Genomic DNA, 15,047 nt, shown 5'->3' with positions numbered 1-15,047 from the left:
ACTATTGTTTTTTGTGTTATGTCCGTAAGAAAGTACCAATCCCAAACCAGCAAAATTCAATACAATATCTGCTTCGGGCCACAGAATAAAGTAGAAAATTGCCTGCGGATACTAACAACATAAAATTTGAATGAAACTTGCTCCATCAAACAGAGTTTTGCCTGTTAAACACATACTGCTCTATTTGATTCATTTAGCTAATGTAGCTGTATATACCTCGTTACATTATTACCTAGTTATAGGATATAGTGACCGACTGTTGGTGACAGACATGACGCTAACTTCATAAATCTCCACAGTGACAATCCTATTTCCAACAGTTTATTTGAATATGTCCCACAATTCACCTCTTCGTCACACAACATCATCGCCATTTTCAGAGAGAGCAGGGAGGGGGCAGACAATCTCCCGCGGTAGAGAGAAGGAATTAGGTCACCCGACGACACAAATAGACCGTCAAGAAAATCAGAAATTCGTCTTGAACAACAACTGTTCTCATTGAGTTAACTCCCAATGCTCGTGATTTTGGTTGCTCGAATGTGTTTTTCAACTGTAGGACCTGGTTGATCAAACGGTGATTATTTTATTCGATGGTACCAACTAACGCAAGTGATTGTAAACATAAACCAGGTACGTGAACATTTTCGGGTTAATACTGTTTATGTTAGATAGTAGAAACTACTGAGCGTGTGTGTGAGCTATGGCCAAGTATGTCACGTTAGTATTTATAGAAACTTTAATCAAACTAAGCTATATTTGTTAAGATATTTATTGTAGGATACTAGCCATAAGTTCGTGCAGCTTTGCTCATGTTTAAATGTAGTGGCAACTTAAAACCTTTGGCCGGCCCATTAGTTCGTAGAATGGGCTAAATGGCTAGTTACTGCCATCTCATGTCTCAGGCCTCCCTATTATTTTGGCTAGTTAACTGCCTAGCTAGTAGTTAGTAAACAACTGTACGTCAGTTGGTTATCAGCAAGTGACATAAAATTCTACGCCTGGTAACATTGTTATGAGCGTAGGTTATCATTAGAAATAGCGTGTCAACTAAAATGTGTTAGTGTTTCATACTAATGCGTACTGTTGGCTGAACTATGAGCTCGAGAATCTACGCCTTAGTTCGCAGGCAATTAAACGAAGAGTTAACTGATCTTAGTCTATGTACCTGCAAACTTAGACGTACATTCTCAGCAGCTATACTGCAGACTTGAGGGCGAGTCGAATGAGCGGTTGATTTAGAGAAAAAGCTGGAAACATTGGCAGTAAGAGCTCTCCCGACTAGCTACGGGCTGAAGTCAACCAGCCACAGTTGTTTATTTTGCTTCAAACCTCGTTTCGTGTGATAACAAGAGTAGTGGCTCGTTGCACTAACACTGAGTAGTAAATTTAAGTGAGCCTCGTTAGGATATGTCTATACAAACGGTTAGTATTACACATTAATGTATGAAAACGTCACTCTTGGAAACCTTTGTTGCAAATCTTAGCAGATCTCTTAGTGTTTGGCTTTCCCACAGCATGAAAAGGGGGTTGAGTGGAGATAATGAAGACAGCAGTTCGTCTTGCGAGGGACCAATGGAGGGTTCTAAGAAAATTCGACATCACAGTGAAGAACCCGATGATATGGCATCTAACTGGGCTCGTCTGCCTCAGGAGATCTTGCTACACGTATTTCAGTACTTGCCTCTCCTGGACCGAGCTTTTGCCTCTCAGGTCTGCCGCAGCTGGAACCAAGCCTTTCACATGCCTGAGCTCTGGAGGTGTTTTGAGTTTGAGCTAAACCAGCCCGCCACCTCTTATCTGAAGGCCACTCATCCAGATCTTATCAAGCAGATAATTAAAAGGCACTCTAATCATTTACAGTATGTCAGCTTCAAGGTGAGTTTCTAATGTTGTTTTTTTTTTTTTACTTTAGCATAAAGAAATTGGAATCCTAGTTTTGATTAATGCTAGTAAACATGTTAGCTGCATTATCAGCTGTGACCTGTGTCACAAATCAGAGGTTACTGACTAATCCTTTTGATGCTGGTTCAAAATCCTCTGGTTATTGCTCCTTGATTGTGGAATTGTTGGATGATTGTGGAACATGGTCAATCAGGTGGACAGCAGTACAGAGTCAGCAGAGGCTGCCTGTGACATCCTGTCTCAGCTGGTGAACTGCTCCTTAAAGACTCTTGGGCTCATCTCCACGGCACGGCCAAGCTTCATGGAGTTACCAAAGGCAGGTTACGCGAGGATGACAGCATTTAAAATGCCATAAGAAAATAAAATTTGTTTCTGACTTTGTTTGTGACTCTCTTCTCTCTCTGTGCCTTCAGTCTCATTTCATCTCTGCGCTGACTGTGGTCTTTGTAAACTCCAAGTCGTTGTCCTCGCTGAAGATTGATGACACACCGGTGGATGACCCATCTCTGAAGGTTCTGGTGGCCAACAACAGTGACACACTGAAGCTGTTAAAAATGAGTAGCTGTCCTCATGTTTCTCCAGCAGGTACGATTTATCTAATCTCATTTGCGTCATAGTAGGAATTTGTATGAAACCAGCTATGGTTTTCAGGTGAAGGCATGGAACCAGAATATAGTAAATAGAGAGGAACTAATCATCATGAAATCACAAAGCATTCGAGAGGACTTCTCAGGGCTAAAATTAATCTTTTTCAGTGTTCATTTCTTATATAGTCCAATTACTTGTTGGACACTAACAAACTAACAAAACAGATCCCTATAAACTTCATAAACATAACAGTGGGTGAATTATAAAAGGCATTGGCATGATTTATCACTCTGAGAGGCTTTCCATCAACACCTTCTGTAGGAACGTCACATAGGACCTCGGCATCCCACTCTCGCATCTGTCTGCTTGGCCTCAGTTTTCTGCCGCCTATTGCAATAGCTTGTATCTGAGATTTATTTTTCATACTGTTGCCAAGCTGTGTTGGCTGTTGGCTGGTGCCCTGTGTCTTATGACTATGTTGGGTTGTAGGAATCCTGTGTGTGGCTGATCAGTGCCATGGCTTGAGGGAACTGGCACTGAATTACCATCTACTGAGTGATGAGCTGCTTATTGCCCTCTCCTCTGAGAAGCACGTGCACCTCGAACACCTGCGAATCGACGTGGTGAGCGAGAACCCCGGCCAGCAGTTCCATACCATTAAGAAGAGCAGCTGGGATGCTATGGTGCGCCACTCGCCCAAGTTCAACCTGGTTATGTACTTCTTCCTGTACGAGGATGAGTTCGGACCCTTCTTCCGTGACGAGATCCCCGTCACGCACCTCTACTTCGGCCGCTCGGTCAGTAAGGATGTGCTTGGCCGCGTGGGGATGACCTGTCCACGACTGGTGGAGTTGGTCGTGTGCGCCAACGGCTTGCGCCCGCTGGACGAAGAGCTGATCCGCATTGCCGAGCGCTGTCAGCAACTGTCTGCCATTGGTCTGGGCGAATGCGAGGTCTCTTGCAGCGCGTTTGTGGAGTTTGTCAAAATGTGTGGCCGTCGCCTCTCGCAGTTGTCCATCATGGAGGAAGTACTCATCCCCGATCATAAGTACAGCCTGGATGAGATCCACTGGGAGGTGTCCAAGCACTTGGGCCGCGTCTGGTTCCCTGACATGATGCCTACATGGTAGACACCAGCACAACCATACTTCATGTCAGCAACGCCAGCAGCATGTGTAAGACTGGGCGTCTACCCCCCTCCCCCCCAAGACAATCTGTCACTGCAGTTAGAAATGAGCTTTGTGTGTATTTGTATACTTTTTGTATAATAGACTCGCAGTCTTAAGTTTAGCATTCTCTGTTGTCTTCAAAGACACGCTGTTAGCTTTGTACATAGATTGTACTTCAGATGGTAACTCCCTTTTTATACTATTAATATTCAATGTGGGAAAGTGTTCTGTCGACACGCATACTAGCCCAAGCTTACAATATGTAGAGTTTTTGGGGCATAGTACTGATCTGTAATGATGCACTTTTCTTGAAAGGTATTGGTGTTGTGCTATTAGAGGCCCGCATTGAAGTGATTGTTTATGTATATATGTAACAAAGTGTGAAAATATATATAAAAAAAGACAAACATGATAATGTTTGAGCTATTCAGCCTGATACAGACACTACAATGTAGTAAACTAGTCAATGTCTAATTAGATCAGATCATTTTGATCTAATTCTCAGATGGGTTGGAGTGCTTCATTTCCTTTCTGTACGTGGTGAAAGATGTGTCTTGTTAAGGTCCACAAATCAAGGATCTTTGTGTTTCCCCAACTGTTTCTCTTCCACAACTTTTACCACAGTGATTAACAAAGATATGTACAAGAAATGAAATGTCACGTGGTTCGGTGAACATTCAGAACATCAGATTTTCGAAAGTGTGTTTTGTGGCTCCACCGAAGGAGCAAAGCCATTTGCTAATCTGGTCGTGTGTTGGTTTATTCAGCATCTGTAACAGACAGTAAAGCATCATGAACTTGTCACTGCCATGATAATTTTGATTTTGTTGAGTGCACCAGCTCTTCCACAAGCCAGATCTTGAAACTAAGCATGGAAAAGAAAAATGTTTTATGTTCAAGTTAGAGTGGCCTTTCCAATGCTTTGGAAAGTATAGGGGGAATTGAATGGTGGCAGGACTAAGTGTGTTATTGTACAGCCTTTTTGCAGTTTCAGCCTATGTTGTGATAAGTCTTTTAGTGAATATCTGCATTAACATTTCAGTAGAGTTAATCCATTCCCCAGATGAAATTATTTTCTTGGTAACATGTATAAACAGTTTCAAATACTTGAAGCACCTTGAACGTATACCAAATAACATGTAGAAATTGTAGTGAAAAGAGTGTTTTGTACTGGTTTGGAGGTTAGTAGCAAGAAATGTATTCTTTTTTTGGAATGGTTTTAAAACAATACGGTCTCTGCTAGAATAAAACTAACAAATTGAAAATGTATTGAAGCAATAACCAGAGTATCTGCTATAGAAGAAGGCTTTTGAAATAAGCATTTGAGCCAGTAATTGTCCATAGAAGATTAGGGTAAATGGTTTTCTTTTAATTTATCTGAATGGTAATATCTGCCCTTTCATTCTGCTATCTAGAAAAGGGTAGGACTGCAGCAAACAGATAGGGGTGAAGTGCAGAATGATGAGTAATGGATTGTGTTAAGATTGTGTTAAGGTTTTTGCTTTGAAGATACGATTTGTAAGGTGAAATAACTATTTTGATCGCTTGGTTTCAACCACATTTTGGATCTTCTGATTATGCCATTTGCATATGCTCAAAGTTATCTAGTGGTTACATTGCATCATTGAAAAAGAACCTAATTGTTACTGTACCTAATCTCACATAGCCTGTTTTTTTTTCCCCAACCCAGGGAGATTTGATGAATTATTCATGTGAGACGCCTTATAAATTTTCCTCTAAGAAGGAAGTTCCATATGTTTGTATATAAAATGCTGTGTGTTTGTTGATATAAATAGAAATGTATGTATTACTCTGTTGTACCCTCTGTCAGGGTTTGAGGTTCATGTACTGATGGCTGGTGTCTTTCATACAAGAGCAAAAGTTGTCATTGGGTAGGTGGTTCTGTTTTTGTACCCTTGTAATTACATTTGATTATCCATATAATTTATTAATTGATCAGCTTTTGTAATAATAGGTTTATGTTAATGTTTTTAGTGGTATGTGTAGCCCGAACTGTCACTAATTCTAGCAGAAGTTGTGAACTCTCGGGAGTGTTTGAGAATAAGTGTACAAAACTGTTTTTGCTTGTGTTCAGGATAAATTGCAGTTGAGCGATATTACCTCTCTGCTAATTTTAAACAATGATTTTAATCAAGGGTATGCTTACACAGTGTGTGTGTGTGTGTGTGTATATATATATATATATATATATATATATATATATACACACACACATATCTTTTTTTATTTAAAAGCATTCATCATTCATATAGCAGCTGAAACTTTCAATGTCCCTTGACCATTCTGGGATAAAAAGGGAGAGGAAGCCATTAGATTGTAATGAACTGTCAGGTAATCTTAAAATCATTTGTTGTGGATTAATGAAAGTGTCATTTTTCACATTTTCAATGCATATCATATTTTACACACAATATTTTCTTCAGTATGTTCAAGTCATTTATTGGAAATCAGGTCTGTGGATGTGCTGATAAGCAAGTTCTTCTCCCCAAAATAAAAATATAGTGACTAAGTAAACAAACCTTTAATGGAAGTGTCATGTGTGTCATGAATGTGCTCACAATAACACATGTACCTCAGAAAAAGGAAGTCATACATTTCCATATTAAAGGCCAAAAGGCCTTTACAGCAGCAAATGTTGTTCTCAGTTGTTTGTCCAGTAACAAAAATTCAATTATTCAGAAAAAAAAAAGAAAAATGATATTATCAGTGAATTTGTGGGGATTTCATTCTCATCCAGGTACATTTAATTTACACAAATTGCTTTGCTGTACAAATGTAAACAAACATCACTGTATCCCCCACACAATGTTTCATTATGTGTGAACTATTTCCATGGTTATGTTTTTTATTATTATAAATGATTTGAATAAAAATACAGAGGCGCAGAGGAACTGGTTTAACTGTATCAAATTCGCACATAAATATATTTTGGTATTTTTCCCCCCCCCACATGAAATCTATACTGTAGAAAAACAAGTAGAATGTAATGAAAATAATTACTCCTTACTCATACACTAGGAATAAATCAGCTCACGCCAGCTCTGAAACACACTGACGGTTATCCAGATTATTCACAGTGTATAAATTCAAACGTAAGCATAAGCCTTGCCAAAACTAATGTAAACCAAGTGGAGTTAACACTGATATTAATTTGCATTTTGGTGATGGTGGGTTATTTACGGTAAAGGCACTTCCTCATACGTAATTTGGACATATGGTGGTTTCATTGGCAAGTACCAGTACTCAAAGTTGTAGTACAAGTAGAAGCTCTTCTCCAACACAACCTTCTCATAAGCCTCCAGCAGACTGAGGATAATCTCAATCACTGACTGATGTGGACGGAAAGAGTGGTAAAACTTTTTGATATCCGTGGCCAAAGTTTTCATGGATGGCTGACCAAAGATGGCGTTGTCGTCTCCTAGATAAGAAGGCTCACCACTGTACAGATAAATCTTAGTGTAGTTTGTCTGGGTCTTGCTAGACAGCTTAGCTCCAAGCTCTACCAACTTTCTGTATGTGCGGTGCACAAACTGTGAGCAATCGTAGGATTCAAACCACACTGTGGAATTGGGACCAGGGTCTGACCGCACTGTCCAGGTCTCGTAGTAAATTCCAGTCTCGTTGTCCTCTTGTACCCATCGAGCCATTTCATTAAACTGCTCACCTACAACAGGCACGCAAAGCAATCATGTTGGAATTCTTATGGTTCATCCACAAAATCTACACCAAATGTACATATTCCAGTTCCACATATTACAGGTACTAATTTGGAACACAAAATGTTATTCAGATGATAGCCATACTGATTTAAGGACACTAAATGGTGTGTCATGAAACACTATAATGGGGTAAAGGATACATACCAGAAATTTCTCCAACTTTTTCCAAGGTGCCATTCTGTTTCCAGTGCATGTCATCTATCCCCTCAAAGAAACAGGCTGCTCCTTGATTACACCAAAAGGGGGCATCCTTATCTGATCTTTCGTGGGGAAAAGTGCAGTTACCCAGCTGAAACAGCTCGTACCATTCCATGGTGTAGTTCTTTCCTGTCTCAGTGCTGCTGAAGCCGATAGCATCATGCATGATATGCTAGGATACAGAGACACAGAAGTGTAGTGTCAGGGCTAATGCAATGAAAAGGATCGATTCATTAAACAATAGAGAGCAAACAAGCAGTAATGTAAACAAGTTTTGAACTTACAAACTTCCCCAAAAGATCTCCATATTTGAATTCCCATACTGGAGTTTGAAGTCGAAACACTGAAATGATGTCCGAGTCTCTCACGTACGGTATACGGCCATCTGGGTCACCAGTCGGACAGAAAGGATATAAAGCCTGACAGTATGAGTCCGCTTCTGGGCGACGATCAAACCGTCTGTGAATTGGCACAAAATACATGACAGTGTCTGAGGCTGATTACTATAGCATCGAGGCCGCTATGTAAATGGACTAGATAGACTGCAGTGAGAAGTAAGCACAAGTCTTTGTAAAAACTATGTAGCCAATACAAGAAATCTCTATCAGATTTCCATAAAATAAGGTTAGGCAGCAACGGCTGAAGTAAGTCACATGAATCACTTGACTGAACAAGTTGAGTACAAGGTACTCTGTAAACTCCAAGTACTTATCCTTTCTTACCTGTAAGGCACTGGCCAAACTTGCCTTCCATTTCTATCCTGAGAATGTACAAAGGCCCGGGTCAAGAGCTGAAGCAGAAAACAAACGAGAATCACCGTGCGTATCATACCAAACTACTTACGGTTCGCTGCTCCTTGCAGCACTACGATAGAGCGACATAGTTCCTCTCACTTCCGTGTTTAGATAGAGAATTGCTGGTCACGTGATGTTAGACGATTAAATTATAAACAATTTCGTCACGAGATTGTCATGAGCACCGATATTTTTTTTTTTAAACTTTTGTCAAAATTGGAGCATTCATTGCCCTCCCATGTAAATAGACGTATCGCTTCCTATATTGTAGTAATTATAATGTGATATTAATATGGTTACCCACAGTTTATTCAAACCAGTGTATACTCAGTTAAACTCGGAGTGCTATAACTTTCGACAAACTCTTACTAAACCAGTTAATGGATCTGTTCCGCAATACATTTTAATTTTAATTCCCCCTTTTTCAATCGTGCTTTTGTACGTGTCAAATTGTCCTCCCGCACAGATGAGGGCGACTGCATTAACTTTGTATCCTATCGAAAAGTTCTGCCTCGATGAATTAATCGGTGACTTCCTTTTTCTGAGGTGAACTTTCCCGCATTACTGTAACACAGTATTCCAGCCGACAGAATTTGCCCTCTTTATAACTTTTTGTTAAAATGGGTAAGCGCGTTGCCGTCGTTTTAGCAGGTTGTGGCGTTTTTGACGGCAGTGAAATTCACGAAGCTTCTGCGGTGTTAGTTCATTTAAGTCGACAGGGCGCAGATGTAAGTTGGTGGCATAACTCACAGTGATGCACAGTGCACGTACACTATTCTCTTGTGACAGTGACTATCTTGTAACCAGCGCAATTCTAAATCGACTTTCAATGCACAATGCTTGAATCGCTTACAACATTAACACATGCCAACACACAAGAATCACCTCGTAAATGGTTGTATTATGTTTGTTCGTCGGGTTGTGTCTGTCTTCTTTATGGGCCAGTAAGATGAAACGTGTTGTCATTTCGATTATCTACCCCTCTGTCGGTTCCCTTTATGCAGGTTAAAATATTCGCCCCCAGCATTGATCAGATGCATGTTGTGGATCATGTCAAGGGCGCCCCTACTGAGGAGAAGAGGAATGTTCTTGTGGAAAGTGCCAGACTCGCTCGGGGCGACATTCAAGATTTGTCCCAGCTGAATGTGAAGGAGTTAGATGCTATTATTTTCCCAGGTATGAACATCGTTCCCCCTAACAGAGGGAGTTATGTCTGTGTAATCTGATTAGGAACATGTTTTCAAATATTTTAAAAAGTAAGCTTCTTGTATAGGCATAGCAACATGTCTGATTAGTGTGATTTTTATTCCAGGTGGATTTGGAGTGGCAAAGAACTTGTGTACCTGGGCTGTGCAAGGAAAAGACTGCTCTGTCAATGAGCAAGTGAAAACTGTACTGCAGGCTTTTCATAGTGAGAAAAAACCCATTGGCTTGTGCTGCATTTCCCCAGTATTGGCAGCTAAGGTTTTTCCAGGCTGTGAAGTCACAGTTGGCCATGACAAGGATGAAAGGTACATTCAAACTGTATGGTTGTGATTGCACAATATGTTTTTTTTTTTTTAAGATTGCATATTCTTTACAGCTAAAGAGTGTCATCTCTTCACGTTTGAGAACATTATAACACTTAAGCTTGGTAATAGGGGAAATTCCAGTAAGGCCTCAGAAATGTACTTTACAAATTGAAATAAGCAAACGGTTGCCCTTTGCAACATGTCACAGTCGCGCATTGCCAGTGGAAACTTCACAGCTTGAAAGAAAAGACATTTAAGAAAAGGACAGACTTACAAAAGGAGAACCATATCCAAAATGGAGATAATAAAGAGAGGCTTCCATATAAACAAAGCTTTTCCTTTTTCCTTTCAGGTGCCCAGATGTCCCAGGTACTGCTGACGCCATCACCCAGCTGGGCTGCAAGCATGTCTGCAAGAGCGTCAGTGAGGCTCACGTCGACGAGAAGAACAAGATCGTCACCACATGTGCCTTCATGTGTAAGGCACCACTCCATGAGATATTTGATGGCATTGGCGTAATGGTGCAGGATGTGTTGAAACTTGCTTAACTTAATGTGTCAAAAACAAAAAACGTCAGGGAGAAAATCTGTGAGAGTTCTGTGGAGCTGGAATATGCATTAAAATGCAAAACCTACAGAATTAAAGACTGCTGAATGTGTTATAGTGTTTGATATCGGTTTCTGTTAGTTGTGTGCATGTGATTTCAATTGTCACCCACTTTAAAGAAGCACTCCATTGTGGTCTGAGTTTCCTGATCCAACAATGGGTAACTATGCTTTCACTTTGACTTTCACATGTTGAGTCATTGGAATTCACTTCCCTGTTACCCAGACATTGCTGCATCATCACATCCGCAAAGAGGTGATTGTGAAATGACGTTTATTCAAAGGGAACTGCCTGTACCTAAACACTGGTTACACATGTGGGATGCATATATTAAAATGCTCTTTCGCAAATCAGGATGTCATGTTGTCATTTTCCTATATTAAGCAAAGCAATAGTAAATGTGCAATGTGGGTAATATTTAGTTAAGTGCAATAACTGTATAAAAAGTACCATTGTAAAAATGTTGTCTGCTGTAGCTGAGTATTAAGGTGTAGTAAAATCATGAAAAGTCCAAGACTCTGTGAGGATTCAGTAATTTTTCTTATTAGGAATTTTTACAGTGTATCCATATTTAAATGATTTTTTATAGACAAATGTAGGAAACACCACAAGAGTCCTCTCAAGTTGTGCAGTTGCAGCTAGACTTTTTAGTTGCCTAAAGCACAGAAACAGTGTTCAAACAGTGTTAAAACAAAAAAATCATAAGATTAAAAAGTAGTCGTATTCCTACGTAAATGAGTGACATGAAAAGCCACCCCAGGGCTTACCATATATATCAAAATGTAATGCGGTTAACATAATGCGATTATATTAATTTCGTGATTCAGAATTAATTATTTAAGTTGGCAAAAAGCTCACATACCATCTTTAAACTATTTTACCACTATCACCACCCTAACAAGCAAAATACAATGAGGAATTTGTAGTAGTCAAAGTAGTTGTAGTAGTTGTAGTAGTAGTATGTAGTGGTAGTAGTTTGAAGTCAGTTTGACCAAAAGTAGTGACAGTTATTGGATGTGTAAATGGCTGCACTTCAGTACAGGTATACATGTGTGTTATGTTTCTTGGGCTCTCAAGGAGTGCTTGCCACCACATCCTATTCTGGGAGGCTGCTTAAACCATTCAGAGTAGTCTACATCTGAAATTAAACACGTGATGAGTGAGGTGACATATCACCTTGCAGGCTGAGAAAATTCATGAATTACCATAAATTATTAAAAGAGTCAAACATTTCTTCAAGTATCTGCAAATATTACAGTAACTATATGGCACAGTGAACAAATTACTGAAGATATGAGCCAAGCACCGTACAATCAGGGATTGTGTCTAGGTGATCTATAGTGTATATAATATCATTCACAGCTTCTGTGGTGAGCACTGTGGTTGCATTTGCTTTGAACTTCCTCACCAGATCCTCTTGACTTAGAGGCTTCCTCCAGTGACCATAAAAAGTGTTACACTGAGCAGTGTATGTCTCTCCCTGTTCTGTCTCCACTGTAACTTCACAATACATCGTGTCAAAGTTGGAATGATTATCTGGGGGATTTTCCAGTTTGACTTTTAGCATAAGATCTCTGAGTTCTTTTCTGTTCATGTAGCCACTGCTGAATGAGCTAACAGTGACCTCCCCATCCAGCAATGCAGTGCAGCAACTGAACTGGAACGAATGCCTGGCTTGGTGTTCTGTGATAGGGAGGGGACAGTCGATGTACCTGGATGAAGGCACTCTCAGTGTGACCCGTCCAATCTGACTGAGGTCTGCCTTTGGCTCTCTGGCCAGGATGTCTGCCCTCGCTTTGAGAGCTGCATCCACCACCCAGTGCATGCCAAGGTGGGCAGGGAAACGTTTGAATGCAACATTCTGATCTTCTAGCAACCACTTGTAGGGGGTAGTGGGGGACAGCTCTGCTACTTCGCATGGTTTGTAATCCTGGTAGAACACACCAAAGCCTGATTCCAGATCCAAGATCTGCTTGTTCCCTTCCAAACCCAGGAGGGCCAGCTGTGAAGCCTCAAGACCCCTCCTGGCGGCATTGCCCACATGGAGCGGCTTTGTTTGGGTAGCTGCGTTCGCCAGGGGAGCACCGGCGGATGAAGAAGCTACAGCTAAGGCTGTGACACACTGGGCTGGAGATAAACCCAAGAGCTTTTGCAGTTGCAGCTGCACTTCCCATGACCCCAACAACTGCAGGGGGGTGAAACCTGAGAGTGAAACAAAGGGGTGTGAGAAAAGAAGTCTGAGAATGCAGTCTTCGTACAATGTCTCTGTACTCTGAGTAAATGCCCACCGTTCTTCTGGTATAAAATTAACAATGGCTCGTTAAGCAACACACGATCGGATATTATGGACAAACAAATGACAAACCTCAGTGGATTCCTTACCTTTTAGGAATGTTGTGGGCTTCTTTGGAAAACCTCAGTAGCCGTCCCTGCACCTCGATGCCCACGTTGAAGGCCAGCAGCAGGTCTAGACCTGAGGGTTTTACTGGCAAAGTCTCTGCCACAGCCAGGAGAGCAGGCAGCACAGCACCAGAAGGATGTGTTGCTGGATGCCAGGTGTCATCAAAGTCCATGGAGTGCACCTAAGTGCATAACAGCCTGTATTCATCATCAAGCACTATACACTGAACCCCTGAAATCATTTTTTTAGATCATAGTCTTGTCCCACTGAAATAATTTACGTATGCATTGGCTAGACCTGTCTAATTAGAAACAAAAGCACTTGGTCAAGTGATGGAATGACACCAAAAGACAAAGTAAACCATATTTTAATTAATCTGAGTGTTTGAAAGACTGTCATAATTGATAAAATTACAGTTTCAAGCAGAACTGTGGAAAGATTAATACTCTATCTTAACTTCTACACAATGTACACATTTATTTAATACACAAGATTACTTACTGCTACTCCATTGGCAAATGCAGCATACTGAGGAGCAAGAAATGTTCCAGGTTGTCCCCACACACAGCTTCTCTCTGATGATGTATACCTCTGCAAAGAAAACCAACTCTTAAACCTGACTGCCATGCAGGCATATGCAAATGTCACTTGACATGGAAGGTTCCACTTAAGGTCTCAAACGGCATAACTGTCCATATGATATTCTCCACTAATTCGTGGCAAAAATGATAACAATATTTCTTTTTGCCTTTTAGATGCTTCTTTTTCTCCCGGTTAGGTAAGACACAGTTAACTCCTACCTGTTTTTTCAATTAATAGAGTAAGAAAATTACCTTGCTGTATTGGAGAATTGTTTTAAAGACTTGGGTGTTGGTTCCCAATAATCCTACACCCAGAGTGTCCAATATCATTCGTTTGCTTCTCTTAATCACTTTATCTGTCAAGTGAGTTGTGTTCAAGGATGATATTACAGTCCCAAAACTGTCAGTAACACTCTGTTATGGAGATAATACATGAGAATGATGAATACAGAGAGAGAGTCTGTAGTTGCTGAAAAACCCTCATTAAAATGTGAATGTCTTCTCACTTTTCTTATTAAATTAATCACAGCCTAGAGCACTATAATCATTACATTATATGCTAGGATTCAATAAAATAAAACACATACTCAGAAAAAAATAACTTAATATCAATGAAAAACGAACCTTTCGAAGCATTGTGTGGAGTCCTGTGATATTTTTTTTTTTCACTTTGAGCCTATAACTCGGTAAATTCTACTCCTGTTCTCAGTCTTCCTTATATACCCCAGATACTACAAGCAGTAGCAACTTTCCAGAATGACCACACCACAGAGGAGTGGCAGAGAACTTCCCAGTTTCATTCTAGAACAAAAACTGTAATTCTTTATTTTTTAATTAATATATCATTATTATTATTTAATTATTTTGAACATTTGGATTTTTTTGATTTTACTGCTGTATCTGAGATTTTTTTTTTTTTTAAACTTTCAGCATTTTTTGTAGTGTAACAGAAGAAGCTGTTGGTGTGAAAGCCCCTGACCACCGACATGTGACCAGTGCTTGTTATATGTGCACTCTGAAGTGTGTTACCTTTTCCACATTTTTACCCTCTCCTTTTTTAATCCCTGCTGAGTATTTTATGGGGATGTCATATTTTCTGTGGTCTGGAGAATAGCTTTGGTTACAGCCCATAGAACATTTGAATTTTGCAGTCTTTGACAAACCGGCAAAAAAAAAACCGTTTATCAAGCATGAAATAAACGTTTCTGTTGGCTGAAGCAGAGGAGTTTCAGTCTTACAACATGGATAGTATAAAATTTTGTGTCACCAAAAGGTTTGCTCTCCAAAGACTGGAATTTCTACAGTCACAAGACTTGGAAATTGTTGTACAATGATCTGTCAGTTTGCTTCTGGTCGGTGGGTTCCTTACCTTTGTTGTATGGTAATCATAGCCACCGGAAAGCCCCATTTATAACTAGAGAACTTACTCATCTGTTGTCTCATACCAGCTTAAGTACATATTTGTTGTATGTATACATTATTTATCGCTTTGGATAAAAGTATCTGCCAATTGAATATATAAATAATTATTGCTCTCTATGTAAAATTTTTATAAGA

At 40.1% G+C, this 15,047-nt stretch overlaps 4 protein-coding genes across 5 annotated transcripts; 2 read left to right on the top strand and 2 right to left on the bottom strand.

Annotated features, from left to right (window-relative positions):
• Positions 1 to 431: 431 nt before the first annotated feature.
• Positions 432 to 5,832, top strand: fbxl3a (F-box and leucine-rich repeat protein 3a). Its single transcript, XM_030787094.1, has 5 exons — positions 432 to 630; positions 1,515 to 1,875; positions 2,096 to 2,218; positions 2,316 to 2,487; positions 2,980 to 5,832. The coding sequence occupies exons 2-5, from the start codon at positions 1,516 to 1,518 to the stop codon at positions 3,618 to 3,620; spliced, it is 1,296 nt and encodes a 431-aa protein (XP_030642954.1). The 5' UTR covers positions 432 to 630; position 1,515; the 3' UTR covers positions 3,621 to 5,832.
• Positions 5,833 to 6,610: 778 nt separating this feature from the next.
• On the bottom strand, positions 6,611 to 8,471 carry cln5 (CLN5 lysosomal BMP synthase). Its single transcript, XM_030786743.1, has 4 exons — positions 8,320 to 8,471; positions 7,882 to 8,056; positions 7,544 to 7,769; positions 6,611 to 7,344 (listed from the first exon to the last, which is right to left on the bottom strand). Exons 1-4 carry the CDS (start codon positions 8,424 to 8,426, stop codon positions 6,857 to 6,859), a joined length of 996 nt encoding a protein of 331 aa, XP_030642603.1. The 5' UTR covers positions 8,427 to 8,471; the 3' UTR covers positions 6,611 to 6,856.
• A 491-nt stretch (positions 8,472 to 8,962) lies between these two features.
• On the top strand, positions 8,963 to 10,783 carry LOC115822869 (glutamine amidotransferase-like class 1 domain-containing protein 3A, mitochondrial). 2 transcript variants are annotated; one of them, XM_030786822.1, is made up of 5 exons: positions 8,963 to 9,119; positions 9,396 to 9,567; positions 9,704 to 9,920; positions 10,081 to 10,103; positions 10,272 to 10,783. In XM_030786822.1, the coding sequence occupies exons 1-5, from the start codon at positions 9,012 to 9,014 to the stop codon at positions 10,448 to 10,450; spliced, it is 699 nt and encodes a 232-aa protein (XP_030642682.1). In that variant the 5' UTR covers positions 8,963 to 9,011; the 3' UTR covers positions 10,451 to 10,783. The 2 variants fall into 2 exon arrangements, with proteins under 2 accessions (XP_030642682.1, XP_030642681.1); XM_030786821.1 differs by lacking the exon at positions 10,081 to 10,103 and having other exon boundaries at positions 9,704 to 9,902; positions 10,255 to 10,783.
• A 1,007-nt stretch (positions 10,784 to 11,790) lies between these two features.
• On the bottom strand, positions 11,791 to 14,126 carry acod1 (aconitate decarboxylase 1). The gene is given in 6 exon segments (XM_030787263.1): positions 11,791 to 12,657; positions 12,659 to 12,710; positions 12,891 to 13,090; positions 13,411 to 13,500; positions 13,743 to 13,904; positions 14,115 to 14,126. Coding segments are annotated over 6 exon segments (1,383 nt in total).
• Between the last annotated feature and the right edge of the window lie 921 nt (positions 14,127 to 15,047).

The sequence above is a fragment of the Chanos chanos genome, chromosome 10 (genome assembly GCF_902362185.1).
Source record: "Chanos chanos chromosome 10, fChaCha1.1, whole genome shotgun sequence".
Classification (NCBI taxonomy): Eukaryota; Metazoa; Chordata; class Actinopteri; order Gonorynchiformes; family Chanidae; genus Chanos; species Chanos chanos.
This window is presented reverse-complemented; position numbering and strand designations above follow the sequence as displayed.

Excerpts from the sequence above, each read along its gene's own strand:
- LOC115822869 (XM_030786822.1), top strand. The coding sequence starts at position 9,012 with ATGGGTAAGCGCGTTGCCGTCGTTTTAGCAGGTTGTGGCGTTTTTGAC. Across the intron at positions 9,120-9,395 it reads TAAGTCGACAGGGCGCAGAT|GTTAAAATATTCGCCCCCAG; the intron begins GTAAGTTGGTGG and ends CCCTTTATGCAG. Across the intron at positions 9,921-10,080 it reads AGGTACATTCAAACTGTATG|CAAACGGTTGCCCTTTGCAA; the intron begins GTTGTGATTGCA and ends AATTGAAATAAG.
- cln5 (XM_030786743.1), bottom strand. The coding sequence starts at position 8,426 with ATGATACGCACGGTGATTCTCGTTTGTTTTCTGCTTCAGCTCTTGACC. Across the intron at positions 8,057-8,319 it reads GTTTGGCCAGTGCCTTACAG|ACGGTTTGATCGTCGCCCAG; the intron begins GTAAGAAAGGAT and ends GCCAATTCACAG. Across the intron at positions 7,345-7,543 it reads AAAAGTTGGAGAAATTTCTG|GTGAGCAGTTTAATGAAATG; the intron begins GTATGTATCCTT and ends TGCCTGTTGTAG.
- fbxl3a (XM_030787094.1), top strand. The coding sequence starts at position 1,516 with ATGAAAAGGGGGTTGAGTGGAGATAATGAAGACAGCAGTTCGTCTTGC. Across the intron at positions 1,876-2,095 it reads TACAGTATGTCAGCTTCAAG|GTGGACAGCAGTACAGAGTC; the intron begins GTGAGTTTCTAA and ends ATGGTCAATCAG. Across the intron at positions 2,488-2,979 it reads TCCTCATGTTTCTCCAGCAG|GAATCCTGTGTGTGGCTGAT; the intron begins GTACGATTTATC and ends GTTGGGTTGTAG.